Raw genomic sequence first — 17,161 nt, 5'->3', positions numbered from 1 at the left:
AATTAGATCGACCCCAGTATGCAACTGGTACTTAATTTAATGACCCCAAAGGGATGAAAGGCAAAGTCGACCTCAGCAGAATATGAACTCAGAATGTAAAGACAGACGAAATACCGCTAAGCATTTCGCCCAGCTTGCTAACATTTCTGCCAGCTTGCTGCCTTAACCCAGAAATATAATGAAATGCTTAAATTAGATTTGAACCTAAGACTCAAGATTTGACAGTCTGATACCTTATCCACTAAACAATCTTAGTTTTACAAGCAAGATGTGAGACTTTTCATAAATGGAAGCTTATGTTAAGGAAAGTGTTTGTCTTAGATGTACATCAACAATGTGACCGAGTAAAAAAATACCTGAGAAGAATTAGCTATTTGTATACTAGATATAAATACAGTAGGTGGGTGTCTCACCTGTGTATTAGAGTGAACTGAAAATCTTTGGTTAACTGATATTATCTATAGGTGTAGTATGAAATTGACTTTCCTCCTCTCCATAAATTTCAGCCTTGAACCTAGAGTAGAAAGGATCCTTATCAAAGTAGCAAGCTGGCAAAATCGTTAGCATACTGAACAAAATGCTTAGCAGTATTCCTTCCAGCTTTACATTCTGAGTTCAAATTCTGTAGAGGCCAACTTCGACTTTCATCCTTTCAAAGTCAATAAAAAAAAAGTACCAGTTGTGTATTAGGGTTGATGTAATTGATTTGTCTTCTCTCCCTCCAAATTCCAGGCCTTGTACCTACAGCAGAAAGGATTATTATTATTATTATTATTATTATTATTATTATTATTATTATTATTATTTTAGATGTGTGTGATACATTGACCATGGTAACAAAAGGTCAGCTGTCTGTTTTTGGTTTCAAGAAGTTTGAGTCATATGTTCTGATATTTATTGAATGGCACAAGCTTGATTGAATATTGTTTTATTGGAAGACATTGTGAAAATGCTTTTGCTGACTCATTAGAAGAAAGGAGATTGTGTTTCAATGTAGTCATCAAAATCAATTTTTGCTGAAAAATTGGTGGAAACTATAGACAAGATAATTACTTTTAGGTGACGTAGTAATGGAATGATAGCAGCATGATAGTAAATAATACAAGCAGCTTTTTGATAGGACACAGTCAATTACTAAGGGAGATTGATCAATGAAGCCAGAAAGGTCAATGATAATAACAGGTGTATAAAGGAATGTATCTATTTGTATAAAAGTAAAATTACTGAAGCCGGTTTACTTTTGTAGGGGGAAAGTTTCTGACGTTTCTTTGAAGAAAAGGAAAAGTTTTAATGGAAGAAGGAGAAAGATATATATATATACATATAAATAATAAATATTAGGGAATAAATCCAAATTTACAGGGAAAAATCAGATTTAGGATTAAATCGATTTTTATAGTAAAATATTATAAAATATTATTAGAGACAAAACCACTATTTTGCAAAACAAACAAGGAAAGACTTAATCAATACATAAAATTTTAATAAATAGTCAAAAAAACCGCCACTACAATCGTTTCTTGTCTTGATCGACAATCTTCAGGTGGAACGATTGTAGTGGCGGTTTTTTTGACTATTTATTAAATTTTATGTATTGATTAAGTCTTTCCTTGTTTGTTTTGCAAAATAGTGGTTTTGTCTCTAATAATATTTTATATATACATATATATATATATATATATATATATAACGGGAAGCTTTATGAAAATAAACAAAAGACGAAGGCAGGTGGAAAACAAACGAACAATTGTATTAGTATGGCGCTCAGGAAATATAAATAAAACAAGTCTTTAACGTTTCGAGCCTACGCTCTTCAACAGAAAGATACACAGAGAGAGAAAAACACAGAAAGAAGGAGAGAAAAAAATGCGTGCAGTAGCTAACGAATCAACATGGCGATCTGATTTCGGCCAGAGGTCAAAGATCAAACATGAGACGCGAGAGCGAAATAAGGGGAGATAATAGGGTTGATAAAAGGGTTGAGGGACCAGCTAATAGTGCGTAGGAGGGGTCTGGATGTGTGTATGTATAGGGTTGGTGTATGTATTAGTATGTATAAGGGTGTGTGTGTGTGTGTGTGTGTATGAGAGAGTATTAGTGCGTAGGATTGGTCTGGACGTGCGTATGTATGGGGTTGGTGTATGTATTAGTATGTATTAGTATGTATTAGTACGTATTGGTATGTATAAGTGTGTGTGTGTGTATGAGAGAGTATAAGTGCGTATGCGGGGTCTGGACGTGTGTATGTATAGGGTTGGTGTATGTATTAGTATGTACTAGTATGTATTAGTACGTATTAGTATGTATTAGTTGGTGTGTGTATTAGTATGGCACATCATATGTGATGTGATGTGTAAAGTCATGTGGTGTAGTGAGGAGAAGAGGGGGAGGAGAGAAGGGGAGGGGAGAAGAGGGGGAGGAGAGGGGGGAAGAGGAGAGGAGGGGGAGGAGGGGGATGAAGGAGGAAAGAGGGAGAGGGGGAGAGAGGGAGTGAGGGAGCAGAGGGAAGGGGAAGAGGGAGGGAGAAAGAGGGAAGAAGGGAAGGGAGTAGGGGGTGAAAGGATGAAGGACTGAAGAAGTAGGGGTCGGGGGGAAGGAAGGTGAGGAGGGGGGAGAGGGGTGTTATATGAGGAGGGGGGAGAGGGGTGTTATATGGGAGGGGGGGAGAGTTTGAGATCAAATGGCGTATAAGAGCGAAGAGAGAAGATTATTCCTGTTCACGGCGCAAACGGGAATCCGGATGGCCTCTGTGTAAGGACAAACCGAACACAGATAGGTGTTGCAAGGAGTGACCGGTGGAGCGGAAATGGCGTGAGACCGGTGTGTCGTTCGCAAGGTGTGTCACGAAGGTGTTCCGCGAACCGGTCAGCCAAGCGGCGTCCCGTTTGTCCGATGTACAAGGAATTGCAGAGAGAGCAAGATGCAATAGATAATATTGCTGGAGGTGCAGGTGAAGGAGTGGATGATGGGATAGGTCGATGGTGGGTGCTAGTGAGGCGGGTGGTGTTGGAGAGGTAAGGGCAAGTGCGGCAACGTGGGCGGGAGCAGGGAACGAGCCGGGTTGGGAGGTAGGGTCAGGGAAGGAGCTATGGACCAAAAGGTCTCGAAGGTTGTGGGCTCGTTTGAAAGAGGGGAGGGGTCGGTTAGGGAAGAGGTGTGAAGTGGACGGGTCGGACTGGAGATGACGGAAAGCTCGAAGAATGGTGCGTTGGAGACGTAGGTCGTGGGGTGGTAAGTGAGGGGAAAAGGGAGGCGGGAGACTACAGGGCGGGTTCGGGAGAGAGAGCAGATACACGGTCCACGGACCGTGCTCTGGCAAGGGCGGTGTGGATAGTGGTGAGGGGGTATCCACGTAGGGTGAAGTGGTGAGCCATACGTTGAGACTGAGTCTCAAAGTCATAGTCGTCACTACAGAGCCTACGTAGACGGAGGAATTGGGAATAGGGGATGGAAGCTTGGTGTGTTCTGGGTGGGAGGAAGAGAAGTTGAGGTATGAGTGTGAGTCTGTGTGTTTGTAGTGAATGGAGGTGGTAAGAGTGGAGTGAAGAATGCTAACCGAAATGTCGAGGAAGGAGACAGAGGTGTTGGAGATAGTGGAAGTGAAGTGGAGGGCTGGATGGAAAGATTGGACGAAAGAGAGGAAGGAATCTAGATGTTCGCGGGAGAGTGAGGTGGCACCGATAATGTCGTCAATGTAACGACCTATATACGTACGCATGGACAGTAGAAGCCATGTCCTTGACTAGCATCATAATGTCAGTATGCACCTACACACAATGGAAAGTATTGTACTGGAGACATACAAACCAATAGGTGGGCGGTGGTGTGATGGTAGAGGGAAGAGGAGAAGCATTCTTTGAGTAAATTGGGCAAAAATCTGTTCCTTAGCGTAATTTCCGAAGGGGTTTGCATAATTCGAATCGAGCCCATCTAAACTTTCTTAACGTCTCTGAACCGTTTGTAAACGTTTCCAGGAAAATAAAAATAAATTGAAAGTGAAGACGAGTTCAGCCGGTGAAGGATTATGTTGGTGTTCGGTATGGATAAGATTGATGACGTAGGAAGTGCTTAAGGGCTGCAAGGCCACCGCTGTAGTGGATGGATCATGTAAAGAAATTTTTACACACACACACGTATATGTGTGAGTGTGTGCGTGTACGTATGTGTGTATGTATGTGTACACGCACACATGCGCACGCACACACACACACACACACACATACACACACACACACACACACACACACACACACACACACACACACACACAATTTTGCATTAGAATATCTAAATTTCCCGATAATTTCCCGATCTTATGAAAAACTTGGAACTTCAATTAATTAACGAAAGCACTGCAATGGACACCGGAAGAAGTATATTCAACACATCTTGAAGTTCAACTTGAACTATCTTCTGAATGGTTCGGATTTAACAATTCCGAATGAGTCAACAGTTTCAAATCAGCATTTTGTCTGAAAGTTCTTTAGTTATTCAAAATATACTGAATTCAATGAAAAATTTTGTTTATTTTAGGTTTTAATAAACGTAGACCAAAATCGAGAAATGCATCTGGTAGAACTACAAAGCTATAATATGGCATTAAAATGAAATAAAGTTGATTGTTTTAACATGTGTAAAAATGAGTTATTTCCCTTGTATAAGATTACGTTTTTGATATAATGAATTATTCCCCTTTAGTTTATCTTCCATCTCACCGTATTTAGTACTCTGTGTTGTTATTTACAGTATGTTTAACAATTTAAAATTCTCCTCGCGAATAGTTACAAAAACGAACGTTCAGATCTCGATTCTTTTGATATTCTGATATTCTGTGTTCTGAAAGCAAGGTATTCTTTCGTTTGTGGCAACTTGCTACTATGGTTTCTTTTTATACAAAACCCAAATATGGGAAATGTATAGTCGTTATATTAACCGGTATGACCGTAGTTGGACTATATGCGAAAAATAGCAGCCAAATATCCCTTAAACCCCATCGCTATTGTTTTAATAGAAAGACCCAAAATATAGTATTTGGTATACATAAATATGCGACGGATATGAGTGGAACACTTTCAATCAAGGCCGGCTGAATGGATCCAGCTCAGGGTTAAATAACTGTTTCTAATTTAGGCACAACGCCAGGAATTTTTGAAGGAAGGGTGTTAATTGAAACTTTGGCCCTCAGGACTCGACTTATTGACCCACCTCCCCGCCCCTCAAAGAACGAAAGGCTATGTTGATTTCGGCGGAATTTGAACTGGAAACGTAAAAAGCAAGGAATTTTGTTTGTAACTAAATAGCAACGACAAAAATTCGTTCTCAGAGTTACATTAGCGGTGAAAGGCAATGTTCTACTTACTATGATTCCATTCACATCCAGGCTGCATTATACGAATTAAGAAATGAACGATCGCGAATACATGCAGCTAAAATGGGGTTCTTTTGAAGGATCTCTGGAGTAGCGTTACACGATATAGGTCGGAAATTAGGGAAGTATCTCCAGGTAAATCCGCTACTTCTCTGCATTGAGAGGTCATATCTCCAGCGTTATGGTCATGTGATTGGAATGTCGTAAGAAAGAATTGGAAGACGGATTCTTCAAGCTGAGCTAACTGGCAGGTGACTTAGGGAACAGACCAAGAAGCAGATGGTTGGATAATATCCATAGTTGGTCACTCTTAGAAATCCAGCTGGAAGGTGTGAGGCCAGTCACTTCGGATAGAGCCCGATGGATAAGGTGTCTGAGGACGCTACCCTAGAATACACCCTAGGCGGCGAGGTGGCAGAATCGTTAGCACGCAGGGCGAAATGCTTAGCGGTATTTCGTCTGCGTTACGTTGTGAGTTCAAATTCCGCCGAGGTCGACTTGCCTTTCATCCTTTCGGGTCGATAAATTAAGTACCAGTTACGCACTGGGGTCGATGTAATCAACTTAATACCTATGTCTGTCCTTGTTTGTCCCCTCTGTGTTTAGCCCCTTGTGGGTAATAAAGAAATAGGTATTTCGTCTACCGCTACGTTCTGAGTTCAAATTCCGCCGAGGTCGACTTTGCCTTTCATCCTTTCGGGGTCGATTAAATAAGTACCAGTTACGCACTGATGTCGATATAATCGACTTAATCCGTTCGTCTGTCCTTGTTTGTCCCTTCTGTGTTTAGCCCCTTGTGGGTAATAAAGAAATAGGTATAGTGGGTGGAGATGGATGGATGGATGGAAGGCCCGTACTTGATTGGTACTTTATTTTATCGATCTCGAAAGGATGAAATTTAAATATGACCTCAGCAGAATTTGAACTGAGAACGCAAAAGTGCTGCACCAAAGGTACCGCAGAGTTGGATGAAATATCGCAAGTCTTCTTGCTTGACGCTCAACCAATTCTGTCTATAGTTGACTTGCGACAGGATTCGATTCCAGAAGGTAAGACATTTAAGTTGACTTTCTCCTATTTTTTACAACTCACCGCATTTCTCTGATCAAATAATTATAAGTAGAAAAGTATATTGTTGACACTTGGGGTTTCGTAGGTGATATAAGACCAGGTTGACGTCAGTGGCATTTGAACTCAGAAAGCAAAAGTTCGATTCTATCAAGATGTGATGAAAATAAATATAATTTCATTAATTGACATGCTAACAACAAACAGCATAACAAAACTACAAAACGACATGCTATAAACCAAACCACACACACACACACATATATACAATCACATGCATACACACGCACACACGCACATAATTCATATAATAATAACGGTTTCAAGTTTTGGCATAAGGCCACCAATTTAGGGGGGAAGGAGATAAGTCGATTACATCCCCCCTCCGCCTCAGTGTTCAACTGGTACTTACTTTATCGGCCTCAAAATGATGAAAGGCAAAGTCGACCTCGGCGGAATTTGAACTCAGAACGTAACGGTAGACGAAATACCTATTTCTTTACTACCCACAAAGGGCTAAACACAGAGTGGACAGACAAACGGATTAAGTTGATTACATCGACCCCAGTGCGTAACTGGTACTTAATTTATCGACTCCGAAAGGATGAAAGGCAAGTCGACCTCGGCGGGATTTGAACTAGAGAACGTAGTGGCAGACGAAATACCTATTTCTTTACTACCCACAAGGGGCTAAACACAGAGAGAACAAACAAGGACAGACAAACGGATTAAATCGATTATATTGACCCCAGTGCGTAACTGGTACTTATTTAATCGACCCCGAAAGGATGAAAGGCGAAGTCGACCTCAGCGGAATTTGAAGTCAGAACGCAACGACAGACGAAATATGGCTACGCATTTCACCCAGCGTGCTAACGTTTCTGCCAGCTCACCGCCTTTTCTTTTCTATAAGGCTAATAATAATATTGTTTCTTTTTAAATGTGGCACAAGGCTTGCAGTTTTGAGGGAAGGGGAAAGTCGATTACATCGACTGGTACTTTATTTTATCGACTCCCACCAAACGGTTTGTTAATGATTGTGTCAGCTCACCGCCTTAGTAACAATAATAGTTACAATAGTAGTCACTCGTATTATGCAATTTGATGTATTAAACGGTGAAATTATATACAAATGAATAATGATTATTCACATTGATACGATGCTGACATTTCGGGGGAAGATTTCGAATACGGCTTGATCTTTCTCACTCTCCAGTCCACATTTTATCGAAACCCCGGGAGCATAAAAGACGTACTGAACTCCGACAGAATTTGATCTCATAACGCAAGTAAATGTGGAACACACACACACACACACACACACACACCACACACACACACACACATATATAATCCTTACAGGAAGATATATATATATGTCTGTCTGTTTGTCTATCTATTTATCTATCTATCTATCTAATATACATATAACATACATACAATCATACACACGCACATATACATACATACATACATACATACATACATACATACATACATACATACATATATATATATATATAATATATATATATATATATATATATATGTGTGTGTGTGTGTGTGTGTGTGTGTGTACAGAGAGAGAGAGAGAGAAAGATACCGACAGACAGAAGGAGAGAGAGAAAGAAAACTAGAAAAAATTTTTTATCTCTACCTTGACTTCCATACTCCAGTAATTCTTCGTCCGATGTCCTTTCCAAACTCCATCCTACGAGGAAAAAAAAAACTCTAGAGAATTGCGCCAGTCACTCAAGTGAAATCTAAACAGATTGCTCGTCTGCCTGCCAGCCTGCCAGCCTGCCTGCCTCCCAGCCTGCCTGCCTGCCAGTCTGCCAGTCTGCCTGCCTGATGCACTGATTAGCATCACGTAACATTTAGCTGAGTCAGGAGTTTGTCTGCAATCGCAGAATAGACAGAGAAACCAACTGCAATATTACCTGCACCTGCTCCGGAAACGACATTATTCAATCATTTGCCAGGAATCTCCTCAGAACAACAGTTTTCCGAGACACCTGTTTCCCAACGTGTTGTTGTTGTTGCCGACATTGTTTGTGCGTCATTAGTATTTCCGCCAAAGGAAGCATCACGATCATCATCATAATCAGCATCAACATCATCATCATCATCATCATCATCATCATTATTATATATATTATTATTATTATTATTATTATTATTAGGCGATCCTTCGGTATATGTCCTGTAAGTACCGGAAGTGGCTTTGTTTTCATTCTGAAAATAACAGAAACCCTTTTCTCCCACCCCAACCCTAACCCCTAACCTAACCCCCCCCCCCATATATATAAAAAAAACAACAACACTTTCTTGAAACGTATTCGGTACTTCCGGGTCGTATACCGAAGTTACGCCTATTATTATTATTATTATTATTATTATTATTATTATTATTATTATTATTAGGACGGTGATTATTATTATTATTGTTGTTAGGTAGAAGAATCGGTGGAGGACCGGGCAAAATACCCAGTGCCATTGAGTTGCGTTTCTCTATGATCTGAGTTCACATCCGTCCAAAGTTGATTGTACCTCCCAGTCCTTCCGAGGTCAATAAAATAAAGTACCAATCGAGAACTAGGTTTAATAAATATCTACTGTTTTATCTGTCCAGACCAGATATCTGGCCCTTTTTACCTATGTTAAAAAAAAAAGACACTCTACTTTGTAGAATCGGAAGAATGTCAGCTTGGTGATATTTAGTTATCTCCCTTTAAGTTCTAAATTAAAATTCCCGCAGGAGTCGTTTGCACTTCTCTATCACGGCAGATTCGGTAAGAAATGCAGATAACGTTGAGATAATGTTTATATTTTAGGACATATTTAATTGGGATATTCACCCAACTTTCCTCAAAATAGAATTCTGGCTTTCTGTCAATCAATAAGAAACGATAATATAATTGTTGCGCTCTTAGTATCGGATGATCGGACTGTTGGCGACCAAACCGCAACCCTACAAAGCCTGCTTGGCAAGGAGAGTAGTTTTCGTTGGACGAAAAACAAAACCTCTCAAAGGGCGGATGGACTTTATTTGAGTCAACGGCCGACCAGCAGCTGCGAAGGAGAGATCCTTAGCTTTTCTTTAGACATCTTTGTAGAAGAGGGAAAAGTCTGATGTAACACTTGCGACTTCGTCCGTATCTTGTGATGTAGTTCTTCTTAATGGACAAATGCATGCATTATTTAGAGAGTGGAAGGCGGCGAGGTGGCAGAATCGTTAGGACGCCGAGCAAAATGCTTAGCGGTATTCCGCCTGCCGCTAAGTTCTGAGTTCAAATTCCGCCGAGGTCGACTTTGCCTTTCATCCTTTCGGGGTCGATTAAATAAGTACCAGTTACGCACTGGGGTCGATGTAATCGACTTAATCCGTTTGTCTGTCCTTGTTTGTCCTCTCTGTGTTTAGGCCCTTGTGGGTAGTAAAGAAATAGGTATTTCGCCCGTCTTTACGTTCTGGGTTCAAATTCTGCTGAGGTCGACTTCACCTTTCATCCTTTCGGTGTCGATAAAATAAGTATCAGTTGAGCACTGGAATCAATATAATCGACTTACCCCTTTCCCCACCAAATTTCAGGCCTTGTGTCTATAAAAGAAAGGATTATTTAGGGAATGATATTGGCAACGTTCAATATTAGGTGAGTATCAAACTCTACATAGAATTTTTTCCACCTGATATTCATGCAGGGTATGCAGATAACACGATCCAACCAAGTGAATAAATCCGGTCTTGTTTCTGCGTTCATGTATTTTATATATAGATACTCCCGAAGTGCAGATTCCAGGGTAGGTGAGTAAAATATGAGTAACAAAGATGTATACGTGTCAATTCATTACGACCGTTTCGAGCGACTCCTTGTCAATTTTTTGTCAATTTAGCAGCGGAATCATTGTAAATATTTACTCTCTAGTGATGATACGAATATGTTTAAATATCTACCTTGTCCTTTATGCTTGAGGTCTATGCGATTCATCTGATAGGAAGGGTTTTCTTCGTAATGATGTAATGCTTTCATTGATCAATTCAAGGACTCGCTCGAAACGGTCGTAATGAATTGACACTTATACATCTTTGTTACTCAATTATATATATATATAAATTATATATACACTTTCATGTGTATGTGTGTATGTATGTATATTCTAATATATTGATTTGACTAACTGTAACCTTATGTGTATGTATGTTATTATGTATATACTTATATATATATGTATATGCAGGTGTTTATACACTTATATGTATGTGTATATATGTATATGTACTTATATGTATATGTGTACCTTCTCTAATATTCATATTTGCACTTTATACCTTCATTTTATACTTCTGTATACTTCTGTAACTGTACTTTATAATCTCTGAGAGGCCTTGGGTTATATATATATATATTATATATATATATATATATATATATATATATATATATATATATAATATATAGTATCTCATTTATAACCACATATTAGCTTAATACATCTGGATAATATGAGCATAATGAGATACTCTTATCTACATGGCTGAAACAGCTGTAAGAGCCATTTTATATTTAAATTTATTATATATTTTATATGTATTGTTCTTATGGTATTATATTACTCATTGATATGTACGTTTTTATTCTGTATTATTATGTTTGATCTGGATGTTCCTATATAATTAGTTATAAATTATTGAATTGGTATTATCTAGTAGTTGATGATTGATTAAAATATATTCCTCCATTTTCTTATTTTGTATATATATATATATATTTTAATTTAGAGATAATAGGTCTCTTCATCTCACCATTTAAAAAGAATTTTTATTTTAAATACCTACTGTTTTATAAATTGGCTACACGTGTTTCATGAGGTACATTCTCCGGTTCCTAAACCACTCCGTGTTTTCCTGGAACCCTTCTTAAAATGTAACCCCAATCATCAGGCCCTTATATCACTTTATCATCGTTCAATACAATAAACTATATTTTAATTTTTTAAAGCCTTTAAGTATGTGTAAAATAGGTATGTTTAAATTAGGTTCGCTGGACCCTACAGTACAAGCTATAATTCAGATAAAAATTCAAATAAAAAGTTATAAAAATAAAAGTTACAAAAATAAAGTAAGAAATAAAAATGCCAAGAGAAAATAAACCTAATTTAAACATTCCTATTTTACACATACCTAAAAAAAACAACTAATTTAAACGGTTCTGGGTTCAGTCCCACTGTGTGGCACCTTGGGCAAGTTGTCTTCTACTATAGCCTCGGGCCGACCAAGCCTGTGAGTGGATTTGGTAGACGGAAACTGAAAGAAGCTTGTCGTATATATGTATATATATATATATATATATATATATATATATATATATATATATATATATAAACGGGAAGCTTTATGAAAATAGACAAAAGACGAAGGCAGGTGGAAAACAAACAAACAATTGTATTAGTATGGCGCTCAGGAAATATAATAAAACAAGTCTTTAACGTTTCGAGCCTACGCTCTTCAACAGAAAATACACAGAGAGAAAAAAACACAGAAAGAAGGAGAGAAAAAAAATGCGTGCTGTAACTTAACGAATCAACATGGCGATATATATATATATATTGTGTGTTGTGTGTGTGTGTGTTGTGTGTGTGTGTGTGTGTGTGTGTATGTTTGTGTGTGTGTGTGTGTTTGTCCCCCTAGCATTGCTTGACAACCGATGCTGGTGTGTTTACGTCCCCGTCACTTAGCGGTTCGCAAAAGAGACCGATAGAATAAGTACTGGCTTACAAAAGAATAAGTCCGGGGTCGAGTCGCTCGATTAAAGGCGGTGCTCCAGCATGGCCGCAGTCAAATGACTGAAACAAGTGAAAGAGTGAAAGAGTATACCTATTTTACAGCTGTTCCTTTCTGAATGTACTCTTGAATCAAAAGTGAAAGAGTCAAGAAGCTGCCCTATGTCTGCTCGTAACTAAACAGGCACCTAACACAATTAGGAAAACGTTGTACATGCCACCGATCCATGCTCGTTCGTAGGTGACGGCTGCCTCTTTATAGCGAAGCGGCAGCTTAAAAAAAAACAAAAAAAAATTTCAGAAAGTGAAAACAGTGCAATATTAATAGGTTCATTAATGAACACAAATTACTTCCGTTATATTTTGAAAGATAATCCATCTTTTTGCAAGATATTCCCGTATTCTTTATCCATGTCATTAATATTTAAATACATTTATACAGCATCCGGTTTTGATTCTTTATTATTGACTTTTTTAAAAAAAATCTCTGAAATTCAAAGCAGAAAAACGGAATAATAAATAAATGATAATAAAAAAAAAAAACAATGATGGTGATGATGATAATGGGGATAATAATAATATAATAATAATAATAATAATAATAATAATAATAATAATAAAATGATAATATCACAAATACGACAGAGTTGGGACCTACATACACTGGAAGCTATGCCAACACTATGGAATAACAACAGAAAAAAGATGGTATAGGCACACCCCAGAAAAGGTCACAGAAAACGAGAAAGCAACCATACTATGGGATATGCCTATACACGCAGATAGAGAAATTAAGGCCAATAGGCCAGATATAGTTGTCAGAGATCATGAAGAAAAAAATGTTTTCTAATTGATGTATCAATACCAGCAGATGACAACGTTTCTCTAAAAGAAATGGAGAAACTTTCAAAATACAAAGACCTGGAAATAGAGGTAACTCGAATGTGGAATCTAAAAACAGAAACAATTCCTATCATAGTAGGCGCATTAGGTATGATAAAAAAAAATTCAGACAAATACATAACAAAAACACCAGGACTTACAAATATATATAACATACAGAAAATTGCACTACTGGGCACTGCACACATCCTACGCAAAACACTTTCAATACAGTAACCATAAGAGCATCACAACAAACCACATCACATACCCAAGGCACACAGAGCTACGCTCGGTAGTGAAGTGAAAGCGCGCTATAAAAGTAAAACTACTGAATAATAATAATAATAATAATAATATAATAATAATAATAACTAATAATATCATAATAATATAATAATAATAATAATAATAATAATAATATAATCCTTTCTATTATAGGCACATGGCCTGAAATTTTGGGGTAGGGAGAGAGGAGATTAGCTGACCCTTAACAACAAAGACAACAGCAGCAGCAGCAGCAACAACAACAATAATTTAAAATTTTGGCTCAGTACCAGCAGATTTGAAGGGGAGGGGTTAAGTCGATTACATCGACCTCAGTGCTCAACTGGTACTTTTTTTTATCGACCCCGAAAGAATGAAAGGCAAATTCGACTTCGGCGAAACTTGAACTCTGAACGTAAAGACGAACGAAATAACGATTCTGCCAGCTCACCGCCTAAATGATGATGATCATAATAATAATAATAATAATAATAATAATAATAATAATAATAATAATGATAATAATAATAATGATAATAATAATAGTGGAGGCGCAATGGCCCAGTGGTTAGGGCAGCGGACTCGCGGTCATAGGATCGCGGTTTCGATTCCCAGACCGGGCGTTGTGAGTGTTTATTGAGCGAAAACACCTAAAGCTCCACGACGCTCCGGCAGGGGATGGTGGTGATCCCTGCTGTACTCTTTCACCACAACTTTCTCTCACTCTTACTTCCTGTTTCTGTTGTACCTGTATTTCAAAGGGCCGGCCTTGTCACTCTCTGTGTCACGTTGAATATCCCCGAGAACTACGTTAAGGGTACACGTGTCTGTGGAGTGCTCAGCCACTTACACGTTAATTTCACGAGCAGGCTGTTCTGTTGATTCGGGTCAACCGGAACCCTCGTTGTCGTAACTGACAAGGGTTGTAGCAAGGGTTGTCCAAGTATGGACTTGACAGAGCAAAGAAGTGGTACGAACATAAACCCGAAGGCATCATCGGAAATAATAATGCAAAGATCCTATGGGATTTTATGATTCAGTGTGACCATGAGATAGAGAATAGAAACCCAGACATAGTGTTAATTGAAAAAGAAAGCGAATGATGCTGGATCATAGATATATGTTTTCTTCTCCTTCCCCCTTTACTGTTTTCTTTCTCTCCCTCTCTCTCCCTCACTCTTCCTCTTTGACTCTCTCGTTGCTCATACGTGACCAGCGTCTATCGTTCCTTTTCCCTCTTGCTTTACAAGAGATAAGTCCTACTGTTGCCTGAGAATACACTTCTTCTTCTTCTTCTTCTTCTTCTTCTTCTTCTTCTTCTTCTTCTTCTTCTTCCCCCCTCCTCTCTTCTCTCTCTATACGTGTGTGTGCATGTATAAATATATATTATATATCTATATATATATATTTATATATATATATATACAAGAAGAAAAAGAAGAAGAAGAAGTGTATTCTCACGCAGGAAAAGTAAAGAATACAGGAGAATTTGTTTTGGTGGCAAGAGAGTAGTAGATATTGTTTTGAGTCTGTTGGTTTAAAGTAGATATCGGTTTCAATGTTAGTATCTCTTTTTATGATTAAAATGTCCAGAAAGGGTAGCTGTTTGTGGCTGTGTTCCATTGTAAATTGGATGCCGTGGTTAGTGTATCTGAAAGTGAAACGATTGTCTCTGATGCCGTATTTCACCTTAGGATATACAAGTCTTCTGCGAACATCAAAATACACATTGATGATATAGGACAAGAGAGCAAAATGATATACAGACACAGGGCGATCACAGGTACATATTTAGACAACAGAAATGGAACAATAACGGGGGTTAACAACAATGCATGAGATGCACCACGAACTATGTTGGGCTTCCTTTTTTCGTGCCGAAATATCTCCACAAAAGTACAGCAACGTACAACGAACACGAAACGGTGCAACATACACATCATAAAATGGTGTACAGTACACAACGAAAAAAATGCAAGTGAAAGACCAGCAGGGCATGAAAGGGGTACAGTTTGCTGTCGTAGGAGGTTTCAGATCATATAGAGAGTATCATTAGATGAAAAACCCATTCTAAACACGTAAACACTTATAAAATAACCCGCCCTATCTACCGAGTTCCACTGCGTTAATGGGATCTTTTCGGTTTGACCGGCAGTTTTTAACATAATTTCTAGGTAACTAAAAAATTTTAAACTTCGTATACTGGTAGAATGTGTTTATAAAACATCTTTTTCTTTTGGCTTTATTGAGAAAATTCTATAGTTTGTAAGATATTTGGTCTTTAATTTCTTGCATTTCGGCAATTTCAACCAATCAATGACCCTCTATTGAGGTGAAAACATTCTGTGCCGTATGAATATGTCCCTCGTTTAAGAAACAGATTGGGTTTATTTATATTTATGAAGAAAAAAAGATACCCTTCCCCTCACCCCTAACCCTAACCAACCCTAATTAACCCTAACCCTAAAAGAGATTGAAATGCAATAGGTCGATACTAGGGTTATAATTATGGGTGACAATTTCATATGACACCGCTAGAAAAAAACTGCCGTTCAAACCGAAAAGATCCCGTTAATGTCCTATAAACACTAAATCTACTCAGCCTGGTCATGCGCAAGGAACATTTGTACACTGAAATAGCTGGAGTATCAATAGCTTCCCTGGTATCAAATACTGTGATGGGATACTCGACACTAACTGTAAGTGAAAACAAAGAGCAACTCTGTCACCCTCTGGCAGAGTTTCTCCCTGTTCGTATTAGCTAACGATGCAAGCAGAATCTACAGGCATAATACAAGGCTAAACTGGTCAGTGAAGAGAGTGCAATATATCTAGACAGTCACGCTGCATTCCATGTGTTGTACAGTTCCTGGTTAAATAGCGACGTGATATAACCAGGAAGATAGACCTATTGGTAGCGAGTGTCTCGTTGTTTTGGCCGACTAGCCACAGCCCCAAGTGACTGTTTGATCAAGGCTGACCTGGGATGCCCAACAACACCAATAACACCACCACCACCTCCACCAACACAACAACAACAACACTCGGTATTGTATAACGGATGATTAAAGAAAAGTGCTTAAAGATATGGATTAGGTGAGAGTACCGACAGACAGTCTCTGTGAAGCATCGTTTGTATACGTTAATATCGATTTTCGAAATTAGTTATCAGAATCTAGGTTAGTTGTACTTTTTGGGACAGAAAATGTAAACTATGTTCTGTAGCGGAAGGTCAGCTGCCAGGTGGATGTATAAACGCTTCATTAAAAAAATCAGTGTGAAAGGGTGCATTCTATGAACAGCTGCTGCAGTATCTATTACATTACAACTATAATTACTGGTGCGTTAGGTTATGTTACTCAGTAGTAAAACGGGTACTACTTTACTTAATGTTTTGTTCAAGGAAATTTTAATTAAAAACACACTCATCTTTATAAATAAAAGTCAAGTTGTGTGTCTGTCTCCTACGATTTAGATTCCTAACTACTCCCACATTTTGCGGTGCAGTTTAACCAAAACCGGGTATCTTATAGTCGTGATTCATATCGAGCCCTTCTGGGTATTAGCGCGCGTCTACGATGAGTCTACGATTTAAAAAAAAATTTACCATTATTTTTCCATTTCAATGCATTTTTTTCGCTATTATATAAGGGAAGTAACTCTCTAAAAACGTCTACGATGAGTCAACGATTAAAAAAAAATTTACCATAATTTTTTCCCCATTTTTAATGCATTTTTTTGCTATTTTTTTGCTATAACTCTCTAAAAATGCTTATATAGTTATTTCCCTTACAAACC

The 17,161-nt window shown here is 38.2% G+C and overlaps 1 protein-coding gene across 1 annotated transcript in view; it reads right to left on the bottom strand.

The window, feature by feature from the left end:
* LOC115222064 (retinol dehydrogenase 12-like) overlaps positions 1-8,492 on the bottom strand; it is a 43,884-nt gene extending 35,392 nt beyond the window's left edge. The window contains exons 1-2 of the mRNA XM_036511415.1: positions 8,285-8,492; positions 8,094-8,228 (exon numbers count right to left, since the gene is read on the bottom strand). Of these exons, the coding sequence (XP_036367308.1) occupies positions 8,094-8,146 (53 nt within the window). The 5' untranslated portion in view covers positions 8,147-8,228; positions 8,285-8,492. The remainder of the gene's footprint in view (positions 1-8,093; positions 8,229-8,284) is intronic.
* Positions 8,493-17,161: the final 8,669 nt, after the last annotated feature.

This window comes from Octopus sinensis, linkage group LG19 (genome assembly GCF_006345805.1).
Source record: "Octopus sinensis linkage group LG19, ASM634580v1, whole genome shotgun sequence".
Classification (NCBI taxonomy): Eukaryota; Metazoa; Mollusca; class Cephalopoda; order Octopoda; family Octopodidae; genus Octopus; species Octopus sinensis.
This window is presented reverse-complemented; position numbering and strand designations above follow the sequence as displayed.